The sequence below is a fragment of the Henckelia pumila genome, chromosome 2 (genome assembly GCF_033568475.1).
Source record: "Henckelia pumila isolate YLH828 chromosome 2, ASM3356847v2, whole genome shotgun sequence".
In the NCBI taxonomy this organism is placed as follows: domain Eukaryota; kingdom Viridiplantae; phylum Streptophyta; class Magnoliopsida; order Lamiales; family Gesneriaceae; genus Henckelia; species Henckelia pumila.
The window spans coordinates 184,050,426-184,074,995 of NC_133121.1; the positions used below are offsets into that span (position 1 = coordinate 184,050,426).

Here is a 24,570-nt window from a genome sequence, read left to right on the forward strand (position 1 = left end):
TAATTATCTCAACGGGGATTAAAAATCCATTACTTGTGTGACCCTCAATGGTTCAGGGATACAGCTAGCCATGGACTCACAACTCCTTGTGACTCGGAACAACAATTTCCGACTTGCCCATCGAATCATGGTAAGAGCGCCTAGCAACATCGCCGCATGATTCCCAAGGTATCACTGATAGTGCCTGCAAGAACCAATAGATTTTGGTTAGCGTACAGTACGGTCCCTTCATCCATATATCCCGATCGAATCAACAACTATTGGTAAATCGAGAGTCGTTCGAGATTCGATAACTATGCAATGCATCTTGAAGATCAAATAGTGACATCGCATGTGCTACTAAAAAACCATTTCTTAAAACACATCATGTACTCTGGCCAGAGATTCGTCACACTAATATCTTCTCAGATTGCATAGGATATCCATACTAGCAAGTATGTGGTGAATCCTTGACAACAAAGCATCGACTCCTATATGTGTCGTAACCGTACCCAATCCCGACACCTGATGACCCCAATAGAGTCGGTAAACGAGTCAAGGTACAGTACTAGCATATAGAGTCTCAATGATGTTTCAAGTAGTAAGGACTAATGGTGTACAACCAAAACCGCGGACTTTATCCACTCGATAAATGATAACCACTTGGAAAGTCCGGATAGGGTAGTTCGATCATTCATCGTATGAATATCCATTTGCATGCTTTGAACATCTCTATGTTCCATACCAATGAAACGTGGTACTCGGCATCACAAATGCTAGTCTCAATCTCGAGCGATCCTTATCCTTATTAACGGACGGCTCAATCGACTAGGAACTGTTTAGAATATACAGTGACTATAAGATGTGTTTCATGATAGCCATCCCCATGTGCCACCACATCTTACATACACTATAGTATATTCAAGGTCTTCATCTAAACATCTTATAGTATGTCACAACATAATAATATGATAAAAGATAAAGTAAATGTCATTATAAAAGTGTAAATTATATTAAACAAAAGATTGTTTATGCATAGAGTCATAAAAGCCCTTAGCCACAAGTTGGCTCACCGGGCACCCACTCTTTCAATCTCCCACTTGCCCTAAAGCCAACTAGTCATACTACGCAGTCCCATTGCTTCGTGATGTTTTTCAAATAATGGTCCTGGCAAGGGCTTAGTAAGTGGATCAGCGATATTGTCTGCAGAGGCCACTCTCTCGATAGTGATGTCTCCTCTTTCCACGATCTCCCGGATGATGTGGTATTTCCTCAGTACGTGTTTGGATCTTTGATGAGACCTTGGTTCCTTTGCCTGAGCAACGGCACCCGTGTTGTCACAGTACACCAGGACTGGACCAACAACTTCAGGAATAACGCCCAACTCTTGGACGAAATTCCTCATCCAAACGGCCTCTTTAGCAGCAGCTGATGCCGCAATGTATTCTGCCTCAGTGGTGGAATCCGCTGTGGTGTCCTGCTTGGAACTCTTCCAAGAGACAGCACCGCCATTGAGCATGAACACAAATCCAGAGGTTGACTTCGAGTCATCCACGTCACTTTGGAAGCTAGAGTCGGTATAGCCTTCCAATTTCAGTTCTCTTCCTCCATATACCATGAACATATTCTTAGTCCTTCGTAAGTACTTAAGAATGTCCTTCACGGCTTTCCAATGCATTTGACCGGGATTGGCTTGATATCTGCTCATGACACTCAGAGCAAATGCTACATCCGGTCTGGTAGATATCATCCCATACATGATACTACCTATGGCTGACGCATATGGTACATGTGTCATTTTCTCTATCTCTTCATCAGTCTTGGGACACATAGACTTGGATAGAGAAACTCCATGACATATAGGTAGATGTCCTCTCTTGGACCCATCCATTGAAAACCTTTTCAATATTGTGTCGATGTAGGTTGCTTGAGTGAGTCCTATCATTCTCTTAGATCTATCTCTATAGATCTGTATCCCTAGAATATAGGATGCCTCACCCAAATCCTTCATCGAGAATCTACCTGATAATCATATCTTTGTTGACTGCAACATCCCTACGTCATTCCCAATGAGTAGGATGTCATCAACATAAAGTACTAAGAATGTCACAGCATCCTTAACTACTTTCTTGTACACGCACGGTTCCTCCGGGTTCTTGATGAAACCAAAATCCTTTATTGTTTCATCAAATTTCTGGTTCCAATTTCTTGATGCTTGTTTGAGACCATAGATCGATCTCTGAAGCTTGTATACCTTATGCTCGCTTCCCATGGATGTGTATCCCTCAAGCTGCATCATATATATCTCTTCCTTAATGTTTCCATTAAGAAATGCAGTCTTCACATCCATTTGCCATATCTCATAGTCATACCAAGCAGCTATGGCAATAAGGATTCTTATGGACTTGAACATTGCAACTGGTGAAAAGGTTTCATCATAGTCAACTCCTTGTCTTTGAGTATAACCTTTCGCCACCAATCGTGCCTTGTAGGTCAATACCTTACCATCAGGCCCAAGCTTTCTCTTGTAGATCCATTTACACCCTATTGGAACAATTCCATCGGGAGGATCTACTAAAGACCAAACTTGGTTTGTATGCATCGAATCTATTTCCGACTGCATAGCTTCAAGCCATAAATTTGAATCCGCATCAGAAATTGCTTCCTTGAAGTTTCTTGGATCACATCCAACGTCAGGTTCATCTTGATCCCCTTCAACAAGAAGACCATATCGAATAGGAGGTCTAGAAGTCCTCTTGGATCTTCTAGGTATAGGCGTGTCCATCAATGGTTCCTGAGGTGTAGGATCATTATTTTGTATCTTGGGTTCTTCTCGAATTTCTTCGAGTTCCATCATCTCGCCTTTCTTATCCAATAAGAACTCCTTCTCCAAGAAGGTGACATTCCTTGAAACAAACACTTTTGTTTCAGTAGGATGATAGAAATAATATCCGATTGAATTCTTCGGATATCCTACAAAATAACATAAGGTGGATCGACTATCCAACTTATCTCCCACTGTCTGCTTCACGTAAGTAGGACATCCCCAAATCCTCAAGTACGAATACTTAGGAGCTTTGCCATTCCATAACTCGTATGGTGTTTTATCCACTGCTTTAGTGTGGACGTTGTTCAACAACAATACCGCCGTTTCAAGCGCGTAGCCCCAAAACGAAGGTGGAAGCTCAGTGAAGCTCATCATGAATCGAACCATGTCCAACAAAGTTCGATTACGACGCTCCGATACACCATTCAGCTGAGGTGTCATAGGAGGAGTTCACTGAGAGAGAATCCCATTCTCTTTTAGATAGTCCAAAAACTCGGTACTTAAGTATTCTCCACCTCGATCTGATCGAAGTGCTTTAATACTTTTACCTAGTTTGTTTTCTACTTCAGCCTTGAATTTTTTGAACTTTTCAAATGCTTCAGACTTATATTCATTAAATATAAATACCCATACCTTGAATAATCATCGGTAAAGGTAATGAAGTAGGTGTGGCCAAATTGAGTACCAATTCTAAATGGACCACAAACATCTGTATGGATCAAATCCAACAGATTTTGACTACGCTCAGGTTTCCCTTGAATGGAGATTTAGTCATTTTTCCTTTCAGGCAGGATTCACAAGTAGGTAGAGAGTTAATATCAGACATTTCAAACATGCCCTCTCCTACTAGCTTGTTCATCCTCCTTGAGGAAATATGACCTAGCCTAGCATGCCAAAGGTTTGCCGGGTTTTGACTATCGATTTTCCTTTTGTTCGTTGTTACCGGTTTATCAACATAATTTATTGGAACGTCTTTTAATTTTAAGTTATATAGATTGTTTTCAAGTTGTCCATTTCCAATCAAACATTCATTCTTGTAAATATTGCAAATCCCATTCACAAAATTGCAAGAAAAACCATCTCTATCAAGCATAGAAACAGAAATAATGTTTTTAATCAAATCTGGAACAAATAAAACATCTCTCAAAAGTAACTTAAAATCGTTCTGTAAAATTAAATAAACATCTCCCACAGCTTTGGCTTCAACTCTAGAACCATTTCCGAGTCTCAGCTGGGTCTCACCCATTCTAAGCTTGCGACTTCTTGTCATCACCTGCAAATCATTGAAAATGTGAGATCCACATCCGGTATCCAATACCCAAGAAGTAGTATTAAGTGAAACATTTATTTCAATATAGAACATACCCTTCGCAGTTCGCAACTGCTCTAGATATTCCTTGCAGTTACGTTTTCAATGACCGGGTTTCTTGCAGTGATGGCAAACATCCTTGGACTTTTCCATATTTGAAGCCTTTGTCTTGTTCTTCTTCTCGGGTCCGGTTTTCTTGGATGGGGCAGAACGTTTCTTACCCTTTGTACTTGGCCCCTTCTTAGCAGAAGAAGAGGAGCCCACCAAGAGAACTGGTTTATCCTTCTTTAAAGTGGCTTCATATGTTACAAGCATATTGACCATCTCTTCAAGGGAGGCCTCTATCTTGTTCATATTGAAATTCACCACAAAACCGTCAAACGAAGAAGGAAGAGAGAGAAGTAATAAGTCCACGTTGAGTTCATGCTCCAATACCAAATCAAGCGTTACCAACTTCTGAATGAGCCAAATCACTCGTACCCCATGATCACGGACCGAAGTCCCTTCACGCATGCGACATGTCATTAACTCTTTTACAGTAGCGAACCTTTCAGCTCTCGATTGAGCCCCAAAAAGTTCCTTGAGTTGTACGTTAATGTCAGCAGCATTCACGGTATCCTCAAATCGCCTCTGGAGTTCATCAGACATCGAAGCTTGCATATAGCATTTGGCTTTGATATCATGGTCCCACCATATATCAAGTTTGGTCAACTCTTCCGGACTTATATCAGCTGGTGCTTCCATCGGAGGAGATTTTTCTAACACGTAGAGCATCTTCTCCGAGGTCAAGACAATCTTCAACTTACGGAACCATTCCGTATAGTTTGCGCCAGTCAGTTTATTTTGTTCGAGAATAGAGAATAGTGGATTGCGCGAATTCATCTTAATGAAATACTGAAAAGAAACAGACAATAATCAGTGATTGTTTAATTAATTTACTAAGACATAAAATAGGCAAAATTTATTTTATGAATCTCACTCCCACTATTTTAACGATTTCACTACCCTCTAGTGAAAACGGAAAACTGTTTTCCTTAGTGGGAACATGGAGTCCAATTGACAAACTATGGTCCCGAATAATATCAGCCAACCATAATTTTCAAAAGGTAGAGCCCAATTGCTTCCAAAGCAACCTCCACGTTTTTGCCTCATGTCCAATAAGGGCCCAATAATATGACGCCGTTTATTGTGACACGTCAAGATGACCCATCAATATTAAGTTGTGATGGACGGTCGCCATGTGGATCCCCCAATAATATGAGCCGATCCCATGGGAGTTCCACCCAACTTACAACATGTGTCGATCCAATGTACAGCTTTCCAACGAACGGGCCCCCCCAATAATATGAGCCGGACCGTATCCGCGGGTAGCATCTCATACATTGATCGTTGATGGAAGGTAGGAACATTTAAACAATATTTAAATTTCCTTTATTTATCTTGATATCAATTTTAAATCATATTTAAAATGAGGGATTTTAATTTTGAAAATTTGTCTCATCATTTAAAATGTGTATGCTTGCGGGATTCATACAATTTAGTCTAAACATGCATACAACGATAATATCATATATTATATTTTAGGATGATCGATTCCATTACTAATCGACCCGTGGTTGCCAATCACGAGTCTATGTCCAATCCTAGGTAATATGCAGGTATGCAATGCAATCCTATTATATTGAGCTTCCAATTTACATTTCTTCAGTCTTCATTGTCTGCTGGGCCCACCATTTCTTCAAATTTTTGTCTCCCACTAAGTCTAATGTATTTACAATAAATAACTATGACAAGTAGGGGATACATTTTAAGGGGTGGGAACGGGCCATAAACCAGGCCCACTTTTATTACATATGACAATTCATATTGGGCCATAAACCAGGCCCATTAATAAATCCAACAACAATAAAAACAAATGTAAATTCCCTAACATACACCTACAAAATTGGTCATGGCAATCGATCATCCTTATCCAATAATATTTAATTCCAAATTAATTTATTGGATAACATGCAATGGCAATTAAATTTAAAAAGGATAAAATCATATTCCATATATAAAATCTTATTTTACATACAAAATCATATTTTATCTTTTTATAAAATAAAATCATATTTTACATATAAAATCCAATTTTATAGATAAAATCATATTTTACTCAATATTTCCATAAGATCATATCTTATCATCAATTGTACCAAAAATAATTAATTTCATAAAATCTGATTTAACGGATAAAATCTATAAATTTTCCAAAAATTCAAATTTATCCAAAAATCAATTTTAAAATTTTCGGACTCGAACAATTCGATCCGACGCCTCGTGGACCAATCAAAAACAATTTTCGATCGGACCAAAAATAGAATTTTAACATATTAAAATTTTAATTAAAAATAAAAATAAATTTTCCCGGGCAGCCCGCGCCCCAAAAGGGGCTCGGGCCGGGCAGCCCGTCGCTGCCCCTTGGGCAGCGACGATCGCTGCCCTGGGCAGCGATCCAATCGCTGCCCGTGTTTTGCCCGTCAAAAATTTAATTTTAAAAATTTGTTTTGTTTCAAAAACCGAGGCTTAAAAATTTTTGTACAATTGATTAATTTAATCGCTTGATCTGAGCAACCTGGCTCTGATACCACTGTTGGAAACTGTGATCAGATCAATCAGAATTGATACCCGGTGCAGCGGAAGTTTTAAAATTTTATATGGAACGATTCCATATCATGGGTATCAAAACTTTATGATTAAATTGTGCGTGTAAAAATTAAATAACAATTAAATTTTTACCTTGAAATCTCGAAACGAGATTATGGACACCAACAGATTACTCTGCTCTTGTTGTATATCCCAGGAACTGATGGACGAACAATTCTTCAATCAGGTCCACGAACAGAAGTTTAATCCCTCTGATAGATTTCACTAGAAAATCTCTCAGAAGTTTCTACGAAGAGAATTAACGAATTTGATCCATTAAACCAGACTGCAAATTCAAAATTCACAGGCTGGAATTTTTTGAGCAGAGAGGGGAGGGGGCGGAGGCCACTAGAGGAAAAATTAGGGTTTTCAAAAATTTTGTGACCTCTGTTGTGTAATTTCTGTACTGCAATAACTTATTTATAATGTGGGCTGCTAACAGCTTAGGGCCCATTAGTCATAAGTTCAAGCCTGACAAGCAAAGCCCGCATGTTCAGAAATTAATATAAAATTCATCGTGACTCAGATTGATAAACCAATTTCACCAATGTGCACAGAAACCAATTTCTGCATCTTTTAAAGTCAAGATAAATTTTCTGAATCCGAATTCAGTGATTTCCAAAAATGCCCATCCCTATGTCATTTTAGGAAATCTTACTCCTCTACTCTGATATAAGAAGTCCCACTTCTTTATTCACTAAATTTAACTCTTTAAATTTAATTATCTCAACGGGGATTAAAAATCCATTACTTGTGTGACCCTCAATGGTTAAGGGATACAGCTAGCCGTGGACTCACAACTCCTTGTGACTCGGAACAACAATTTCCGACTTGCCCATCGAATCATGGTAAGAGCTCCTAGCAACATCGCCCCATGATTCCCTAGGTATCACTGATAGTGCCTGCAAGAACCAATAGATTTTGGTTAGCGTACAGTACGGTCCCTTCATCCATATATCCCGATCGAATCAACAACTATTGGTAAATCGAGAGTCGTTCGAGATTCGATAACTATGCAATGCATCTTGAAGATCAAATAGTGACATCGCATGTGCTACTAAGAAACCATTTCTTAAAACACATCATGTACTCTGGCCAGAGATTCGTCACACTAATATCTCCTCAGATTGCATAGGATATCCATACTAGCAAGTATGTGGTGAATCCTTGACAACAAAGCATCGACTCCTATATGTGTCGTAACCGTATCCAATCTCGACACCCGATGACCCCAATAGAGTCGGTAAACGAGTCAAATTAAAGTACTAGCATATAGAGTCTCAATGATATTTCAAGTAGTAAGGACTAATGGTGTACAACCAAAACCGCGGACTTTATCCACTCGATAAATGATAACCACTTGGAAAGTCCGGATAGGGTAGTTCGATCATTCATCGTATGAATATCCATTTGCATGCTTTGAACATCTCTATGTTCCATACCAATGAAACGTGGTACTCGGCATCGCAAATGCTAGTCTCAATCTCGATCGATCCTTATCCTTATTAACGGACGGCTCAATCGACTAGGAACTGTTTAGAATATACAGTGACTATAAGATGTGTTTCATGATAGCCATCCCCATGTGCCACCACATCTTACATACACTATAGTATATTCAAGGTCTTCATCTAAACATCTTATAGTATGTCACAACATAATAATATGATAAAATATAAAGTAAATGCCATTATAAAAGTGTAAATTATATTAAACAAAAGATTGTTTATACATAGAGTCATAAAAGCCCTTAGCCACAAGTTGGCTCACCGAGCACCCACTCTTTCAGTATACTAGGTCAATTTATAGTAAGTGGACAGAGATTCAAAATATCGATCCCACGGGAACTGTAGTCAATTCTCAATATTTAATTATTTAACTTAATCTAAAAATAATAATAAAGAGGATTGTGAGTTGAATAAACTAAGGTTCTGCTTGGATGACTGGATTTGGGCTGATTTGGATTTCAAATCCACAGCCCAAATCCACTCATGTTGTTTGGGTAGCTTATGGATTTGAGATTTTAAATCCGTTAGATTTGGCCCATGAATTTATAACCTAAAAATTAGCTGATTTAAATCCTTCCCTGCGGCCGTTCATTTGAAATCTTATCTCCGCTTGCTTTCTTCTTTCGTTTTTTCTTCACGACGGCCCTTATCACCAAGATAATCCATGGGGAAGGATCAATGGTGCCAGTAATCCGTCGCGATTGGGCGGCGGATCGAATACCAAGCTGTCGCAGAAATTCAGCGAGAAGTTCGATCGAACTAAGGCGGTGGCTGCCGCCGGACTTGAGAATACCAAGGTGGTGACGAAGAAAGTCATTGAAGGCGCCTTCGTCAGAGTCAACTGGATTAAAGTCAAGTACAACAGGAGCAAGCTCTTCCAGAAGAAATAGTAAAAAACAGATATAGTTTCTATACAATTTTCGAGTAATTAGGGCTATGAATTGTCTGCTTAACGTCTCTCGTACGGTTCTTTGATTTTTATTTTTGCCTACATCTCTGTCATTTTTTTCTTGTTTGAATTTGTTTACTAAAGCACTTGGCAATTCATGAACATGTAGGAGGTGGGATTTGACATTCATTTCACTGGCAATCGCCTATATATCTCGTGTGACTGATTTGGTGGCACATTATCACTACAAGAAAAACGGGATACGACAACGGATTGTCGTAGGGGTCAAAAAACCGTTGTACTTTAAGGTGTTGTCGAAAGTATAACATTCAACAACGGTTTATATCCGTTGTGGATTCCAACGTACGACAACGGATATGCAACAGTAAATATCTGTTGTCGTATGCAGTATTTGACCACGGTTTATAACCGTTGTCTTAAGTTGCCTTTAATGATAGTTATAAATCGTTGTCTATGTTGACATACGACAACAAATTTGCAACAGTTTATATCCATTTTCGTAGACATTATTCAACCACATTTTAAAACCGATGTCCTATGTAGGTGTTTGCTTATTATTCAACCACGTTTTAAAACCGTTGTCGCATGTTTTTTTTGACAACAATTTTAAACCGTTGTCTTAAATTGATTTTCACAACAGTTATTATTCGTTGTCCTCAACATTACAAATGAAACAAAATTTAAAATTTCTAAAATAAAATTTAATATACAATTTTTCAATATTACAAATCAATATTATTATTCTAAATTCTAAATCAATCTACACTAGAAAATATATTGATCGAGTTATGAACTAATCTATATAAATTAACTTGAAACTTTCCAATAGATCGAGCTATGAACTAATCTATATAAATTAACTTGGAACACTCCTTCCAGATTAACATATCCTCTGCATCACGACTATCTGCACAAGTTGACAAATTCAAGTAGCAAAAAAAATGTCAAAATTCTGGAATTCAAATCCATAAAACAAATATGCTGGGAAGATCGACTTGATAGTAAATTTCCAATACAGTTATCCAAAAAATCCGCATATGACTGAACCATCTTAGAAGATAAACAAAGAATCGAAGTAAGCAACAAAGGCCACGTGACATCTCCTTGGCAAAATAGTACTTAAAGAACACCAGCATATAAATAAATTATAGACAACTATGTTTACCGAATCTTCCAAATCTGCATCCACATTTGAAATTTGATGATGCATCTGAAACTCGGTATGTCCGACTAATTCACGCTGCAACTTTATAAATTGTAATGTTTCGAAGACTATCAAAAATAGTATAACATCAACATTTTCTTTAACACTAGTACCCGTCGTTGTTGATCAGTTTACTAAAATAAAGCACCATTTCCCACAAGAAAAGTCCAAATTTACTATCATTATACAAACACATTACCTTTAGGCCATACCTTTGAGACATAAATTTTCACCATTCTCAGCCTAACACCTAAATCCCAGGTGGACTCTGAATTTAATGGAGCAAAAGGGATGGGCCTTGGGAGGATGTGATGAGATTAGATGAGAGGTGAGCAGGCATCTTGCTCTTGTACAAGACATGAAATTTTAACTTTTCCATATAATTTCAACTCAAGATTAGCCAAAAACAAATACTTAGCAGCACATCGAACAATTGACAAGAAAAATCCAAATACATTCCTTGTTGATAGTAATAAAAAAAAGAAAACTCACAGATCTCAGGATTCCCTTATGCTTGTTGAAATATTTCTGGGGTATAATTGGAGTATCCTCATCTTCTGAAGATGAGTAATGCTCAAGGCCCACGGCAGAAGGGCCATTCCTTGAATCCTAGTCTGTGAAGATAGAATAGACCTGGCTTCAACTGATCTCTCACGTTGGAAATCAAAATCGTACAACTTAATAATAAGAAAATCAAGAAATCCTTCACGATTTCAAAATCATAATTTTTAATAATTAAGATATAAATAAAAGCTCAAAGTCAATATTTAAAAACTAGTTGAAATCCCATTAAAATATCTGTCTGGACCTTTTTGTTCTCTCAGCTTTTTCACTAGGTCGAGCGAGCTTAGATTCATGATTGGCCGGACACACGAGCTTTAACCAGTTAAGATCAAGCTCATCAGAAAGCCCGAACATGAAAGCTCGAGCTAGAAAAATCTAAAGCTTGATCAGGCTCATGTGGTTAAGTCAGCTCGACGGGTTTATGCGCTGGCTAATGTGTTTAAAGCTCTATACTCAAACACAAGAGGAAAACCTTATATTAACTACTATTGCATTTGAAAAGAGAATCAAAACAAACCTTTACATATATAACTCAGATCAAATTATCACAGATGGTGTCATCAAGAAAGAACTATGATATATGAAAGAAATGGGAAAAATTCATGGCCATGTAGTTCTCTATCCTTTGTGTGGCATGGGATGCTGCATCTGCTGCTTCCTTGGCCATCCCAATTATAGCATAAGCAAGCCCAAAATTTATGGAAAATTTTAGCATTTAAACAAGAAGAAAAAAATGCCCACAAAATATGAAATAGATATAAATCCAGCTATCAAATAAATTGCTATTTTACCTTGGTTTTCTCTCTGGGATGAACATGTTTTGGAATATATCTAAGAGCTTCATCTTTCTCACCTACATTAGTACATGTGGATAAATGGTCGGTAACCTAAAGATGACAATATAATAAAAGGTAAAAACATGGAAAAAAGAAAAAAACAATGAAATCTCTCCATGAACTATCAAAAGCTGTATCCATGAACCTCGAATTCCTCCTCATCATCCTTCCATCTGGCACTGTATTCGAATTGATCATTTAGAAACAAAGTAGAGACACACCCAAGATAAATAATTTTTACTGCCTCTTTTGTGATTACAAAAACCAAAACTTACAATAGAGCATATGAGAGAACAGAATAAAGATTAAGAAATAAAAAATTTATGCTTCCAAAGTTGGCTTAAGACACTAAAAAAAATACAAAATAGAGCGACCAAGACCAACTGCCCCGTAAATAAAAAATCAAACATTTGTCAACTGTCAATGCCTGCTTGACATGCTCGAGTAGTCCTGGGACCTTTTCCACCAAAGCTGTGACCAACTACCACTCGAGGAGTAATCCTCATATGACCAAGATTGTTGACAGAACAATTGAGGATAGTTAGACAAAAGAACAATAAGGAAACTAACTTCATTCACTATCATCTAGACGGATGGGAAATATACAGAAAATAAAGTGATGCTAACAAACATCAAATATACTCACTAAAAATTGTTTTTAACTTATAAATTTCTCTAGATAATTGAGTCTTGTAGAAGAACTACCATAGTACAGGAGATCCAAGTGCATTATTTCCAAGACCAAAGAAGCATTCTTCCATGAAAACAAAATTATAATCAAACGTCAAATATGGATCAGTACAAAATTGACCTTAAAAAAAAAAGAAAGAACCTAACCCAATTTTTTGGGGGATATTTTACAACTTTTTGGTACAAGATTCAATGCGAGTACAATAAGAAATTCAAAAATCAAGAACCTTACCCAATTACATGCCTAGTGCCACAGTGAACAACTTGTGAAACCAACCCCATTCAGCCAAAAGAAGAAACACAGTCCATATATTCTCCATCTCTTCCCTCACAACTTGTTAGGCCTTCCCAACTCTGTATTCTAATACAAATTCACCAATTCACATGATATAGTTATTGAAAGAGTGGGTGCCCGGTTAGCCAACTTGTGGCTAAGGGCTTTTATGACTCTATGTATAAAACAATCTTTGTTTAATATAATTTACATTCATTAATGGCATTTTCTTTGTCTTTCTTCATATTGTTATATTGTGATATACTATTGTTGTTTTGATAAAGACCTTGAATATACCATAGTGTAAGTAAGATGAGATAGTGAATAAAGAGAGATCACTATTATGAAACACATCTTATAGTCACTGTATATTCTAAACAGTTCCTAGTCAATTGAGCCGTCTGCTAATAAGGATAAGGATCGCTCGAGATTGAGACTAGCATTTGTGATGCCAAGTACCACGTTTAATTGGTAATGGACATGGAGATGTTCAAAGCATGCAAATGGATATTCATATGATGAATGATCGAACTACCCTATTCGGACTTTCCATGCGGTTATCACTTATCAAGTGGATAAAGTCCGCGGTTTTGGTTGTACACCATTAGTCCTTACTACTTGAAACATCATTGAGACTCTATATGCTAGTACTGTACTTTGACTCATTTACCGACTCTATTGGGGTCATCAGGTGTCGGGATTGGGTACAGTTACGACACATATAGGAGTCGATGCTTTGTTGTCAAGGATTCACCACATACTTGCGAGTGTGGATATCCTATGCGATCTGAGGAGATATTAGTGTGACGAATCTCTGGCCAGAGTACATGATGTGTTTTAGGTTACTCGGTTTTCCTAGTAACACATGCGATGTCACTATTTGATCTCCAAGATGTAATGCATAGTTATCGAATCTCGAACGACTCTCGATGCACCAATGGTTGTTGATTCGATCGGGATATATGGATGAAGGGACCGTACTGTACTCTTAACCAAAATCTACTGGTTCTTGCAGGCACTATCAGTGATACCTAGGGAATCATTGGGCGATGTTGCTAGACTCTCTTACCATGATTCGTTGGGCAAGTCGGAAATTGTTGTTCCGAGTCACAAGGAGTTTTGAGCCCACGGCTAGCTGTATCCCTGAACCATTGAGGGTCACACAAGTAATGGATTACTAAACCCCGTTGAGATAGTTAAATTTAAAGAGTTAAATTTAATGAAAGATAAGTTGGACTTCTTAACTAAAAGGGAGTGGAATTTCCTAAAATGACATAGGGATGGGCATTTTTTGAAATCACTGAATTCGGATTCAGAAAAATTATCTTGACTTTAAAAGGTGCAGAAATGGTTTCTGTGCACATTGGTTAAATCGGTTTATCAATCGGAGTCATGATGAATTTTATATTAATTTCTATAATAACGGGCTTGGCTTGTTGGGCTTAAGTTATGGATTGTGGGCCCTAAGGAGTTAGAGTCCTAATATAATCATAACTTAATCTAGTCTAGAAATTATCTATAAATATATGAGTAGTGTTCGAAAATCATAGGTATTCCATCTTGCAATTTTCGAAAATCACTCATAATATTCAAGGGGAATTTTCGAATTCCTCTGTCCCTTTTGAGAAAATTCGGTCTGTGATTTTTGTGAAAAATTACATTCCGAATTAACAGATCAAATCTGTTTATTCTCTTCGATAGACATCTGATTGATTTCTAGTGCAATCAATTAGAGGGTTTCTGTTTTCTGTTCATGGACCTTATTCCGGAGATTGATCGTGAAGCCATCGGTTCCCGGGATATACAAGAAGAGCAGATTAAATTCTGTTGGTGTCCATAATCAAGCCGTTGCTTGAATAGGTAAAAATTTAATTGTGATTTTATTTTTACTTGCATAATTTAATCTTAAAGTTTTGATACCCATGATATGAAATCGTTCCATATCGAAAAATAAAAAATTTTAAACTTCCGCTGCACCGGGTATCAATTCTTAATTGATCTGAACACGTTTTTCCAACAGTGGTATCAGAGCCAGGTTGTTCAGATCAAACGATTAAATTAATCGATTGTACAAAATATTTGGCCTTGGTTTTTTGAAAACAAAACGAATTTTAAAAATTAAAATTTTGACGGAACAGGGGCATCGGTCGCTGCCCGGGGCAGCGATTTGATCGCTGCCCAAGGACAGCGATTGAATCGCTGCCCAGGGCAGCGATCGTCGCTGCCCGCCTCCACGTGGGCAGCCCTGTCCCACGTGGAGGAGGGGGCTGCCCGGGAATGTCCCGGGCAGTCCGGGAAAAATTAAAATTGATTTTTTAAATAAAATTTTAATATTTTGGAATTTTAGTTTTTGGTCCGATCGAAAATTGTTTTTGATTGGTCCACGAGGCATCGGATCAAATTGTTTGAGTCCGAAATTTTTAAAATTGATTTTTGGATAAATTTGAATTTTTGGAAAATTTTTAAATCTTATCCGTTAAATTAGATTTTATAAAATTAATTATTTTGATACAATTGATGATAAGATATGATCTTATGAATGTATTAGATAAAATATGATTTTATCTTTTAATTATGATGCCATTGCATGTTATCCAATGTTTTAATTATTGAATTAATTATTGGATAAAAGTATGATCGATTGCCATGACCAATGTTTTAGGTGTATGTTAGGTAATTTACATTTGGTTTTATTGTTGTTGGGTTTTATTAATGGGCTTGGTTTATAGCCCAAATTTGAATTGTCATTTGTAATAAAAAGTGGGCTTGGTTTATGGCCCGTTCCCACCCCTTAAATATGTATCCCCTACTTGTCATCGAAATTTATTGTAAATTTGTTAGACTTAGTGGGAGATAAAGTTTTGAAGACAATGGTGGGCCCAGCAGATGATAAAGATCGAAGAAATGTAAATGGAAGCTCAATGTAATAGGATTGCATTGCATACTTGCATATCACCTAGGATTGGACTTAGACTCGTGATTGGCAACCACTGGTCGATTAGATAATGGGATCGATCATCCTTAAATAATATATTATATTATTGATGTATGCATGTTTAGACTAAATTGTATGAATCCCGCAAGCATACATAAATTGCATGATGAGACAGATTTTCAAAAATTAAAAATCCCTCATTTTAAATATGATTTAAAATTGATATCAAGATAAACAAAAAGAAATTTAAATATTGTTTAAATATTCCTACCTTCCATCAACGATCAATGTATGAGATGCTACCCGCGGGCACGGTCCGGTTCATATTATTGGGGGGGCCCGTTCGTCGGAAAGCTGTACATTGGATCGACACATGTTGTAAGTTGGGTGGAACTCCCATGGGATTGGCTCATATTATTGGGGATCCACATGGCGATCGTCCATCACAACTTAATATTGATGGGTCATCTTGACATGTCACATTAAACAGCGTCATATTATTGGGCCCTTATTGGATATGAGGTAAAAACATGGGAGTTGCTTTGGAAGCAATTGGGATCTACCTTTTGAAAATTATGGTTGGCTGATATTATTCGGGACTATAGTTTGTCAATTGGACTCCATATTCCCACTAAGGAAACAAGTTTTCCGTTTTCACTAGAGGGTAGTGAAATCGTTACAATAGTGGGAGTGAAATTCATAAAATTAAATTTCGCCATATTTTATGTCTTAGTAAATTAATTAAACAATCACTGATTATTGTCTGTTTCTTTTCAGTATTTCATTACAATGAATTCGCGCAATCCACTATACTCAATTCTCGAACAAAACAAATTGACTGGCGCAAACTATACGGAATGGTTCCGTAAATTAAAGATTGTTCTAAACTCGGAGAAAATTTTCTACGTGTTAGAAAATAATCCTCCAAAGGAAGCACCGGCTAATATAAGTCCGGAAGAATTGGCGAAACTTGATCAATGGTGGGACCATGATGTCAAGGCTAAATGCTATATGCAAGCTTCAATGTCTGATGAACTCCAGAGGCGATTTGAGGATGCCGTGAATGCTGCTGACATACACATGCACCTCAAGGAACTTTTTGGAGCTCAGTCAAGGTCGGAGAGGTATGCCACCGTCAAAGAGCTCATGACATGCCGCATGCGAGATGGGACTTCGGTCCGTGAGCATGGGGTACACATGATTGGGCTCATTGAAAAATTGGTAACACTCGATTTGACTTTGGAGCATAAACTAAACGTGGACTTGTTGCTTCTTTCCCTTCCTTTGTCGTTTGACGGATTTGTAGTGAACTTCAATATGAACAAGATAGAGGCCACCCTTGAAGAGATGGTCAATATGCTTGTGTCTTATGAGGCCACATTAAAGAAGGATAAACCGGTACTCTTGGTTGGCTCCTCTTCTTACTCCAAGAAGGGGCCAAGTGGAAAGGGTAAGAAACGTTGTGCCCCACTCAAGAAAATTGTACCACAAAAGAAGGCCAAGACAAAAGCTTCAAACGTGAACATATCAGGAGATGTTTGCCATCACTGCAAGAAACCCGGTCATTGGAAATGTAACTGCAAGGAATACCTCGAGCAGTTGCGAAATGCAAAGGGTATGTTTTACATTGAAATAAATGTTTCACTTAATACTACTTCTTGGGTATTGGATACCGGATGTGGATCTCATATTTGCAATGATTTGCAGGTGATGACAAGAAGTCGTAAGCTTAGGATGGGTGAGACCCAGCTGAGGCTTGAAAATGGTTCCAGAGTTGAAGCCAAAGCAGTGGGAGACGTTTATTTAGTTTTGCAGAACAATTTTAAGTTAATTTTGAGAGATGTTTTATTTGTGCCAGATTTAGTTAAAAACAATATTTCTGTTTTATGCTTGATAGAGATGGTTTTTCTTGTAATTTTGTGAATGAGATTTGCAATATTTACAAGAATGAATGTTTGATTGGAAATGGACAACTTGAAAACGATCTATATAACTTAAAATTAAAAGACGTTCCAATTAATTATGTTGATAAACCGGTAACAACAAATAAAAGGAAAAACGATAGTCAAAAACCGGCAAACATTTGGCATGCTAGGCTAGGTCATATTTCCTCAAGGAGAATGAACAAGCTAGTGGGAGAGGGCATGTTTGATATGTCTGATATTAACTCTCTACCTAATTGTGAGTCCTGCCTAAAAGAAAAAATGACTAAATCTCCTTTCAAAGGGAAGCCTGAGCGTAGTCAAAACCTGTTGGATTTGATCCATACAGATGTCTGTGGACCATTTAGTATCGGTACTAAATTTGGACACACCTACTTCATTACCTTTACTGATGATTATTCGAGGTATGGGTATTTATATTTAATGAAATATAAGTCTAAATCATTTGAAAAGTTCAAAGAATTCAAGGCTGAAGTAGAAAACAAACAAGGTAGAAGTATTAAAGCACTTCGATCGGATCGAGGTGGAGAATACTTAAGTACCGAGTTTTTGAGCTATCTAAAAGAGAATGAGATTCTCTCTCAGTGGACTCCTCCTATGACACCTCAGCTGAATGGTGTCTCGGAGCGTCGCAATCGAACTTTGTTGTAAATGGTTCGATCTATGATGAGCTTCACTGAGCTCCCACCTTCGTTTTGGGGCTATGCACTTGAAACGACGGTATTGTTGTTGAACAATGTCCACACTAAAGCAGTAGATAAAACTCCATACGAGTTATGGAATGACAAAGCTCCTAAGTATTCGTACTTAAGGATTTGGGGATGTCCTGCTTACGTGAATCAGACAGTGGGAGATAAGTTGGATAGTCGATCCACCTTATGTTATTTTGTAGGATATCCGAAGAATTCAATCGGATATTATTTGTATCATCCTTATGAGACAAAAGTGTTTGTTTCGAGAAATTCCACCTTCATGGAGAAGGAGTTCTTATTAGATAAGAAAGGCAAGATGATGGAACTCGAAGAAATTCGAGAAGAACTCGAGATACAAAATAACGACCACACACCTCAAGAGCCTTCAACGGACACGCCTATATCTAGGAGATCCGAGAGGACTTCTAGACCTCCTATTCGATATGGTCTTCTTCTTGAAGGGGATCAAAGTGAACCCGACATTGGATGTGATCCAAGAAACTTCAAGGAAGAAATTTCTGATGCGGATTCTAATTTATGGCTTGAAGCTATGCAGTCGGAAATAGACTCGATGCATACAAACCAAGTTTGGTAAGGTAAATGAATCTACAAGAGAAAACTTGGGCCTGATGGTAAGGTACTTACCTACAAGGCACGATTGGTGGCGAAAAGTTATACTCAAAGACAAGGAGTTGACTATGATGAAACCTTTTCACCAGTTGCAATGTTCAAGTCCATAAGAATCCTTATTGCCATAGCTGCTTGGTATGACTATGAGATATGGCAAATGGATGTGAAGACTGCATTTCTTAATGGAAACATTAAGGAAGAGATATATATGATGCAGCTTGAGGGATACACATCCATGGGAAGCGAGCATAAGGTATACAAGCTTCAGAGATCGATCTATGGTCTCAAACAAGCATCAAGAAGTTGGAACCAGAAATTTGATGAAACAATAAAGGATTTTGGTTTCATCAAGAACCCGGAGGAACCGTGCGTGTACAAGAAAGTAGTTAAGGATGCGGTGACGTTCTTAATGCTTTATGTTGATGACATCCTACTCATTGTGAATGACGTAGGGATGTTGCAGTCAACAAAGATATGGTTATCAGGTAGATTCTCGATGAAGGATTTGGGTGAGGCCTCCTATATTCTAGGGATACAGATCTATAGAGATAGATCTAAGAGAATGATAGGACTCACTCAAGCAACCTACATCGACACCATATTGAAAAGGTTTTCTATGGATGAGTCCAAGAGAGGACATCTACCTATGTGTCAAGGAGTTTCTCTATCCAAGTCTATGTGTCCCAAGACTGATGAAGAGATAGAGAAAATGACACACATACCATATGCGTCAGCCATAGGTAGTATTATGTATGGGATGATATCTACCAGACCGGATGTAGCCTTTGCTCTGAGTGTCACGAGCAGATATCACGCCAACCCCGGTCAAATGCATTGGAAAGCCGTGAAGGATATTCTTAAGTACTTGAGAAGGACTAAGAATATATTCATGGTTTATGGAGAAAGAGAATTGAAATTGGAAGGCTATACCGACTCTAGCTTCCAAAGCGATGTGGATGACTCGAAGTCAACCTCTGGATTTGTATTCATGCTCAATGGCGGTGCTGTCTCTTGGAAGAGTTCCAAGCAAGACATCACAGCGGATTCCACCACTGAGGCAGAATACATTGCAGCATCAGCTGCTGCTAAAGAGACCGTTTGGATGAGGAATTTCGTCCAAGAGTTGGGCATAATTCCTGAAGCTTTTGGTCCAGTTCCGGTGTACTGCGACAACACTGGTGCCGTTGCTTAGGCAAAGGAACCAAGGTCTCATCAAAGATTCAAACACGTACTGAGGAAATACCACATCATCCGGGAGATTTTGGAAAGAAGAAACATCACTGTCGAGAGAGTGGCCTCTACAGACAATATCGCTGATCCACTTACTAAGCCCTTGCCAGGACCATTGTTTGACAAACATCGCGAAGCAATGGGATTACGTTGTATGACTAGTTGGCTTTAGGGCAAGTGGGAGATTGAAAGAGTGGGTGCCCGGTTAGCCAACTTGTGGCTAAGGGCTTTTATGACTCTATGTATAAAACAATCTTTGTTTAATATAATTTACATTCATTAATGACATTTTCTTTGTCTTTCTTCATATTGTTATATTATGATATACTATTGTTGTTTTGATAAAGACCTTGAATATACCATAGTGTAAGTAAGATGAGATAGTGAATAAAGAGAGATAACTATTATGAAACACATCTTATAGTCACTGTATATTCTAAACAGTTCCTAGTCAATTGAGCCGTCCGCTAATAAGGATAAGGATCGCTCGAGATTGAGACTAGCATTTGTGATGCCAAGTACCACGTTTCATTGGTAATGGACATGGAGATGTTCAAAGCATGCAAATGGATATTCATATGATGAATGATCGAACTACCCTATTCGGACTTTCCAAGTGGTTATCACTTATCGAGTTGATAAAGTCCGCGGTTTTGGTTGTACACCATTAGTCCTTACTACTTGAAACATCATTGAGACTCTATATGCTAGTACTGTACTTTGACTCGTTTACCTACTCTATTGGGGTCATCAGGTGTCGGGATTGGGTACAGTTATGACACATATAGGAGTCGATGCTTTGTTGTCAAGGATTCACCACATACTTGCGAGTGTGGATATCCTATGCGATCTGAGGAGATATTGGTGTGACGAATCTCTGGCCAGAGTACATGATGTGTTTTAGGTTACTCGGTTTTCCTAGTAACACATGCGATGTCACTATTTGATCTCCAAGATGTAATGCATAGTTATCGAATCTCGAACGACTCTCGATGCACCAATGGTTGTTGATTCGATCGGGATATATGGATGAAGGGACCGTACTGTACGCTAACCAAAATCTACTGGTTCTTGCAGGCACTATCAGTGATACATAGGGAATCATGGGGCGATGTTGCTAGACGCTCTTACCATGATTCGTTGGGCAAGTCGGAAATTGTTGTTCCGAGTCACAAGGAGTTTTGAGCCCACGGCTAGCTGTATCCCTGAACCATTGAGGGTCACACAAGTAATGGATTACTAAACACCATTGAGATAGTTAAATTTAAAAAGTTAAATTTAATGAAAGAGAAGTTGGACTTCTTAACTAAAAGGGAGTGAAATTTCCTAAAATGACATAGGGATGGGCATTTTTGGAAATCACTGAATTCGAATTCAGAAAAATTATTTGACTTTAAAAGGTGCAGAAATGGTTTCTGTGCACATTGGTTAAATCGGTTTATCAATCGGAGTCATGATGAATTTTATATTAATTTCTATAATAACGGGCTTGGTTTGTTGGGCTTAAGTTATGGATTGTGGGCCCTAAGGAGTTATAGTCCTAATATAATCATAACTTAATTTAGTCTAGAAATTATCTATAAATATATGAGTAGTGTTCGAAAATCATAGGTATTCCATCTTGAAATTTTCGAAAATCACTCATAATATTCAAGGGGAATTTTCGAATTCCTCTGTCCCTTTTGAGAAAATTCGGTCTGTGATTTTTGTGAAAAATTACATTCCGAATTAACAGATCAAATCTGTTTATTCTTTCGATAAACATCTGATTGATTTCTAGTGCAATCAATCAGAGGGTTTTTGTTTCTGTTCGTGGACCTTATTTCGGAGATTGATCGTGAAGCCATCGGTTCCCGGGATATACAAGAAGAGCAGATTAAATTCTGTTGGTGTCCATAATCAAGTCGTTGCTTGAATAGGTAAAAATTTAATTGTGATTTTATTTTTACTTGCATAATTTAATCGTAAAGTTTTGATACCCATGATATGGAATCGTTCCATATCGAAAAATAAAAATTTTTAAACTTCCGCTGCACCGGGTATCAATTCTTAATTGATCTGAACACGTTTTTCCAACAGTTATGATAATTGTAATCAAGTTTGGTGCATGCCTATTTACATCTTAGTTGTAAAAATGTATTTAAATGATAGTTTTGTAATCATACAAGATCTTAATCAATGACAAGTACACTTTAAAGTATAAAGAACACAACAAGCAGAGGGAATGGATCAAGAATTGCAATAGCGCAAACAAGAAGTTGATGGGTAAAAACACAATATGACAATTAAATTTCAAAGCAGAACATTAGTATAGTCTACAACTTTCAAGCAAGGAAATGATGTAGGGTGGTGCCATCAAAAAACCTTGATTCTTTTTATTTGTTGAGGTCCTGAATCCGTGTAGCTAAATGTAAAAGGATGCCAGAACTTATTTTCCAAATTTGTCTTGGATTGATTCCATAACGTGTAGGTCAACGTTTTTTTTTCAAGCTCGGACTCAAGATCATTCATCTATCAAATGACAGGAAAGATATAGTGACCAACTACTCCAGGATACAATTTGCTATTATGCCAAACATTTCCAGCCTAGAGGATTGTGACTTTTATTTCGTAAGGAATGGGTTCCCGATACAGCGTAAATAAAAAATAAGTAAATGGAATAGAAACGAAAGTAGCTTACAGCAAGTAAAGTCTGCACATAGTGTTCATCCGGGATACAATTGTGCTGTTTCTGAAGTTTCTGGATTTAATTATAGGATTTTATTAGCTATATTCCTTGCCCAATAAAAGGCCAACGATGAGGATGAAAAGTAAAAATAGTGTAGAACACTCAAAGAAAAGGCTTATCATTATGAAAGGATCAGCAGCAAAGGTAACTAACAAGATTCTTCTTGCCCCCACCGGAATCAACTTGTGGGCGTCTCTGCCAAAAACCCACAAATTATAATTAAAGTACACCACAGATTCATGTTTAAAAATCTGGTAAGATTAGATTTACGTTAAAAAATGTACAAGAATTGTCTTAGTTGACATGTCTAGCAAAAAAATTCTTCCACTTTTTTTGAATTCTCAATAAATAAAAATAAAAATCTGGCCATGGAAGAACAATTATGAAACAATTAAAAGTTATACAAATTTTCTATATGAAATTTCCAAGATATATAATACCCGCTACAACAAAATAGTTCGGTCTGAAAGTGCTCCCTTTTGAATCTCATTCACCATGTTCACACATGCCTCCGCAGAGGCCTTAGGTGAAGGAACACTGCCTCCACCACTCAACACACTCCCTGCCCATTATCATAGTTGGCATATCAAAAAATAAATGAGCTTCGCATACATCCAATATATGTAATTAAAATATGGGAAAACATGCTTGACTTAAATAAATAGTAAAAGATGTGGCAAGAAAAGGAACCCATACACTGTCCAAAGGCAATAACGAGACAACTTTTCCGAACATGGAAACAAATTTAGGTGGACAGGACTCAAATCCCTGAACAGAAATTGTGCTAACTACGCGAGAGTTTGATAGGCACTTTTAATAATATCAATACACAGAATCTAGAATAATAGTTGAAAATTTTAGTGAACAGAAATGAGATCTTCATCAAATGAACTATATGTTACCAAAGGAATAGAACACCCAGACCAGACCCAGACACACACAAGTATAGAGAGAGAGATTAATTACTGTGGGCACAAGAGGATGAGATATATACCTTGCATAAGTTCCTAAAAATTGGAAAGACAGTGTCATCGGTAACTATTACTTCCACATGTCTTCGAGTTAAGGTGACCCACTGAAGTAAGCAAGCTAATTAGATTCATGTATGTGGAGAATCTTTTCAAAGTGACTGTAAAACTAGAGAACCATCATCCATGTAAAAATGCACTCACTGAAACAGAGTGTTTTAAGATAAAATAATCACTCATTGCCAACCACTGGAAAAATTGAGATGGGTTGCACGTACCAAAAGCAAAATATTTTTTCCCAGCACTCTGAATGAGGGAGTTTTATATCTACATTGGCATTGAACTTCTAATCAACCAAAAATATCTAAGCAAGAGAATTACCTGTGATCCTTTGCGCCATTTTTTCTTTGGTATAACTGGGGACATTCTTGGATTATAGCGCACATCTTTTTTTTCAAGAAAGCTAGGTCCAAAAAAAACAAAGGCCGGTGAAGAAAGCATCACTCTAAAGCATCATTCTTGAATTAAATTTCTTTACGAATGTATGAAACCAACCAAGCCACAATGGGTTTCATTCTCTTGTGTACCTGTCCACAAAACTCCTAGGAAAATTCATCAGATAATTGTAAATATAGCTGAAGTTGTACAGAGGAAC

At 37.5% G+C, this 24,570-nt stretch overlaps 1 protein-coding gene across 1 annotated transcript; it reads right to left on the minus strand.

The window, feature by feature from the left end:
- Positions 1–11,796: 11,796 nt before the first annotated feature.
- On the minus strand, positions 11,797–24,570 carry LOC140885442 (glycosyltransferase BC10-like). The gene is made up of 8 exons (XM_073292401.1): positions 24,503–24,570; positions 24,297–24,378; positions 23,942–24,022; positions 23,101–23,142; positions 22,900–22,959; positions 22,584–22,730; positions 12,748–12,876; positions 11,797–11,842 (listed from the first exon to the last, which is right to left on the minus strand). Exons 1-7 carry the CDS (start codon positions 24,529–24,531, stop codon positions 12,844–12,846), a joined length of 474 nt encoding a protein of 157 aa, XP_073148502.1. The 5' UTR covers positions 24,532–24,570; the 3' UTR covers positions 11,797–11,842; positions 12,748–12,843.

Excerpts from the sequence above, each read along its gene's own strand:
- LOC140885442 (XM_073292401.1), bottom strand. The coding sequence starts at position 24,531 with ATGAATTTTCCTAGGAGTTTTGTGGACAG. Across the intron at positions 23,143-23,941 it reads TTTTTAGGAACTTATGCAAG|AGACGCCCACAAGTTGATTC; the intron begins GTATATATCTCA and ends GGTTTTTGGCAG. Across the intron at positions 22,731-22,899 it reads ATGTGCAGACTTTACTTGCT|ATGAATGATCTTGAGTCCGA; the intron begins GTAAGCTACTTT and ends GTCATTTGATAG.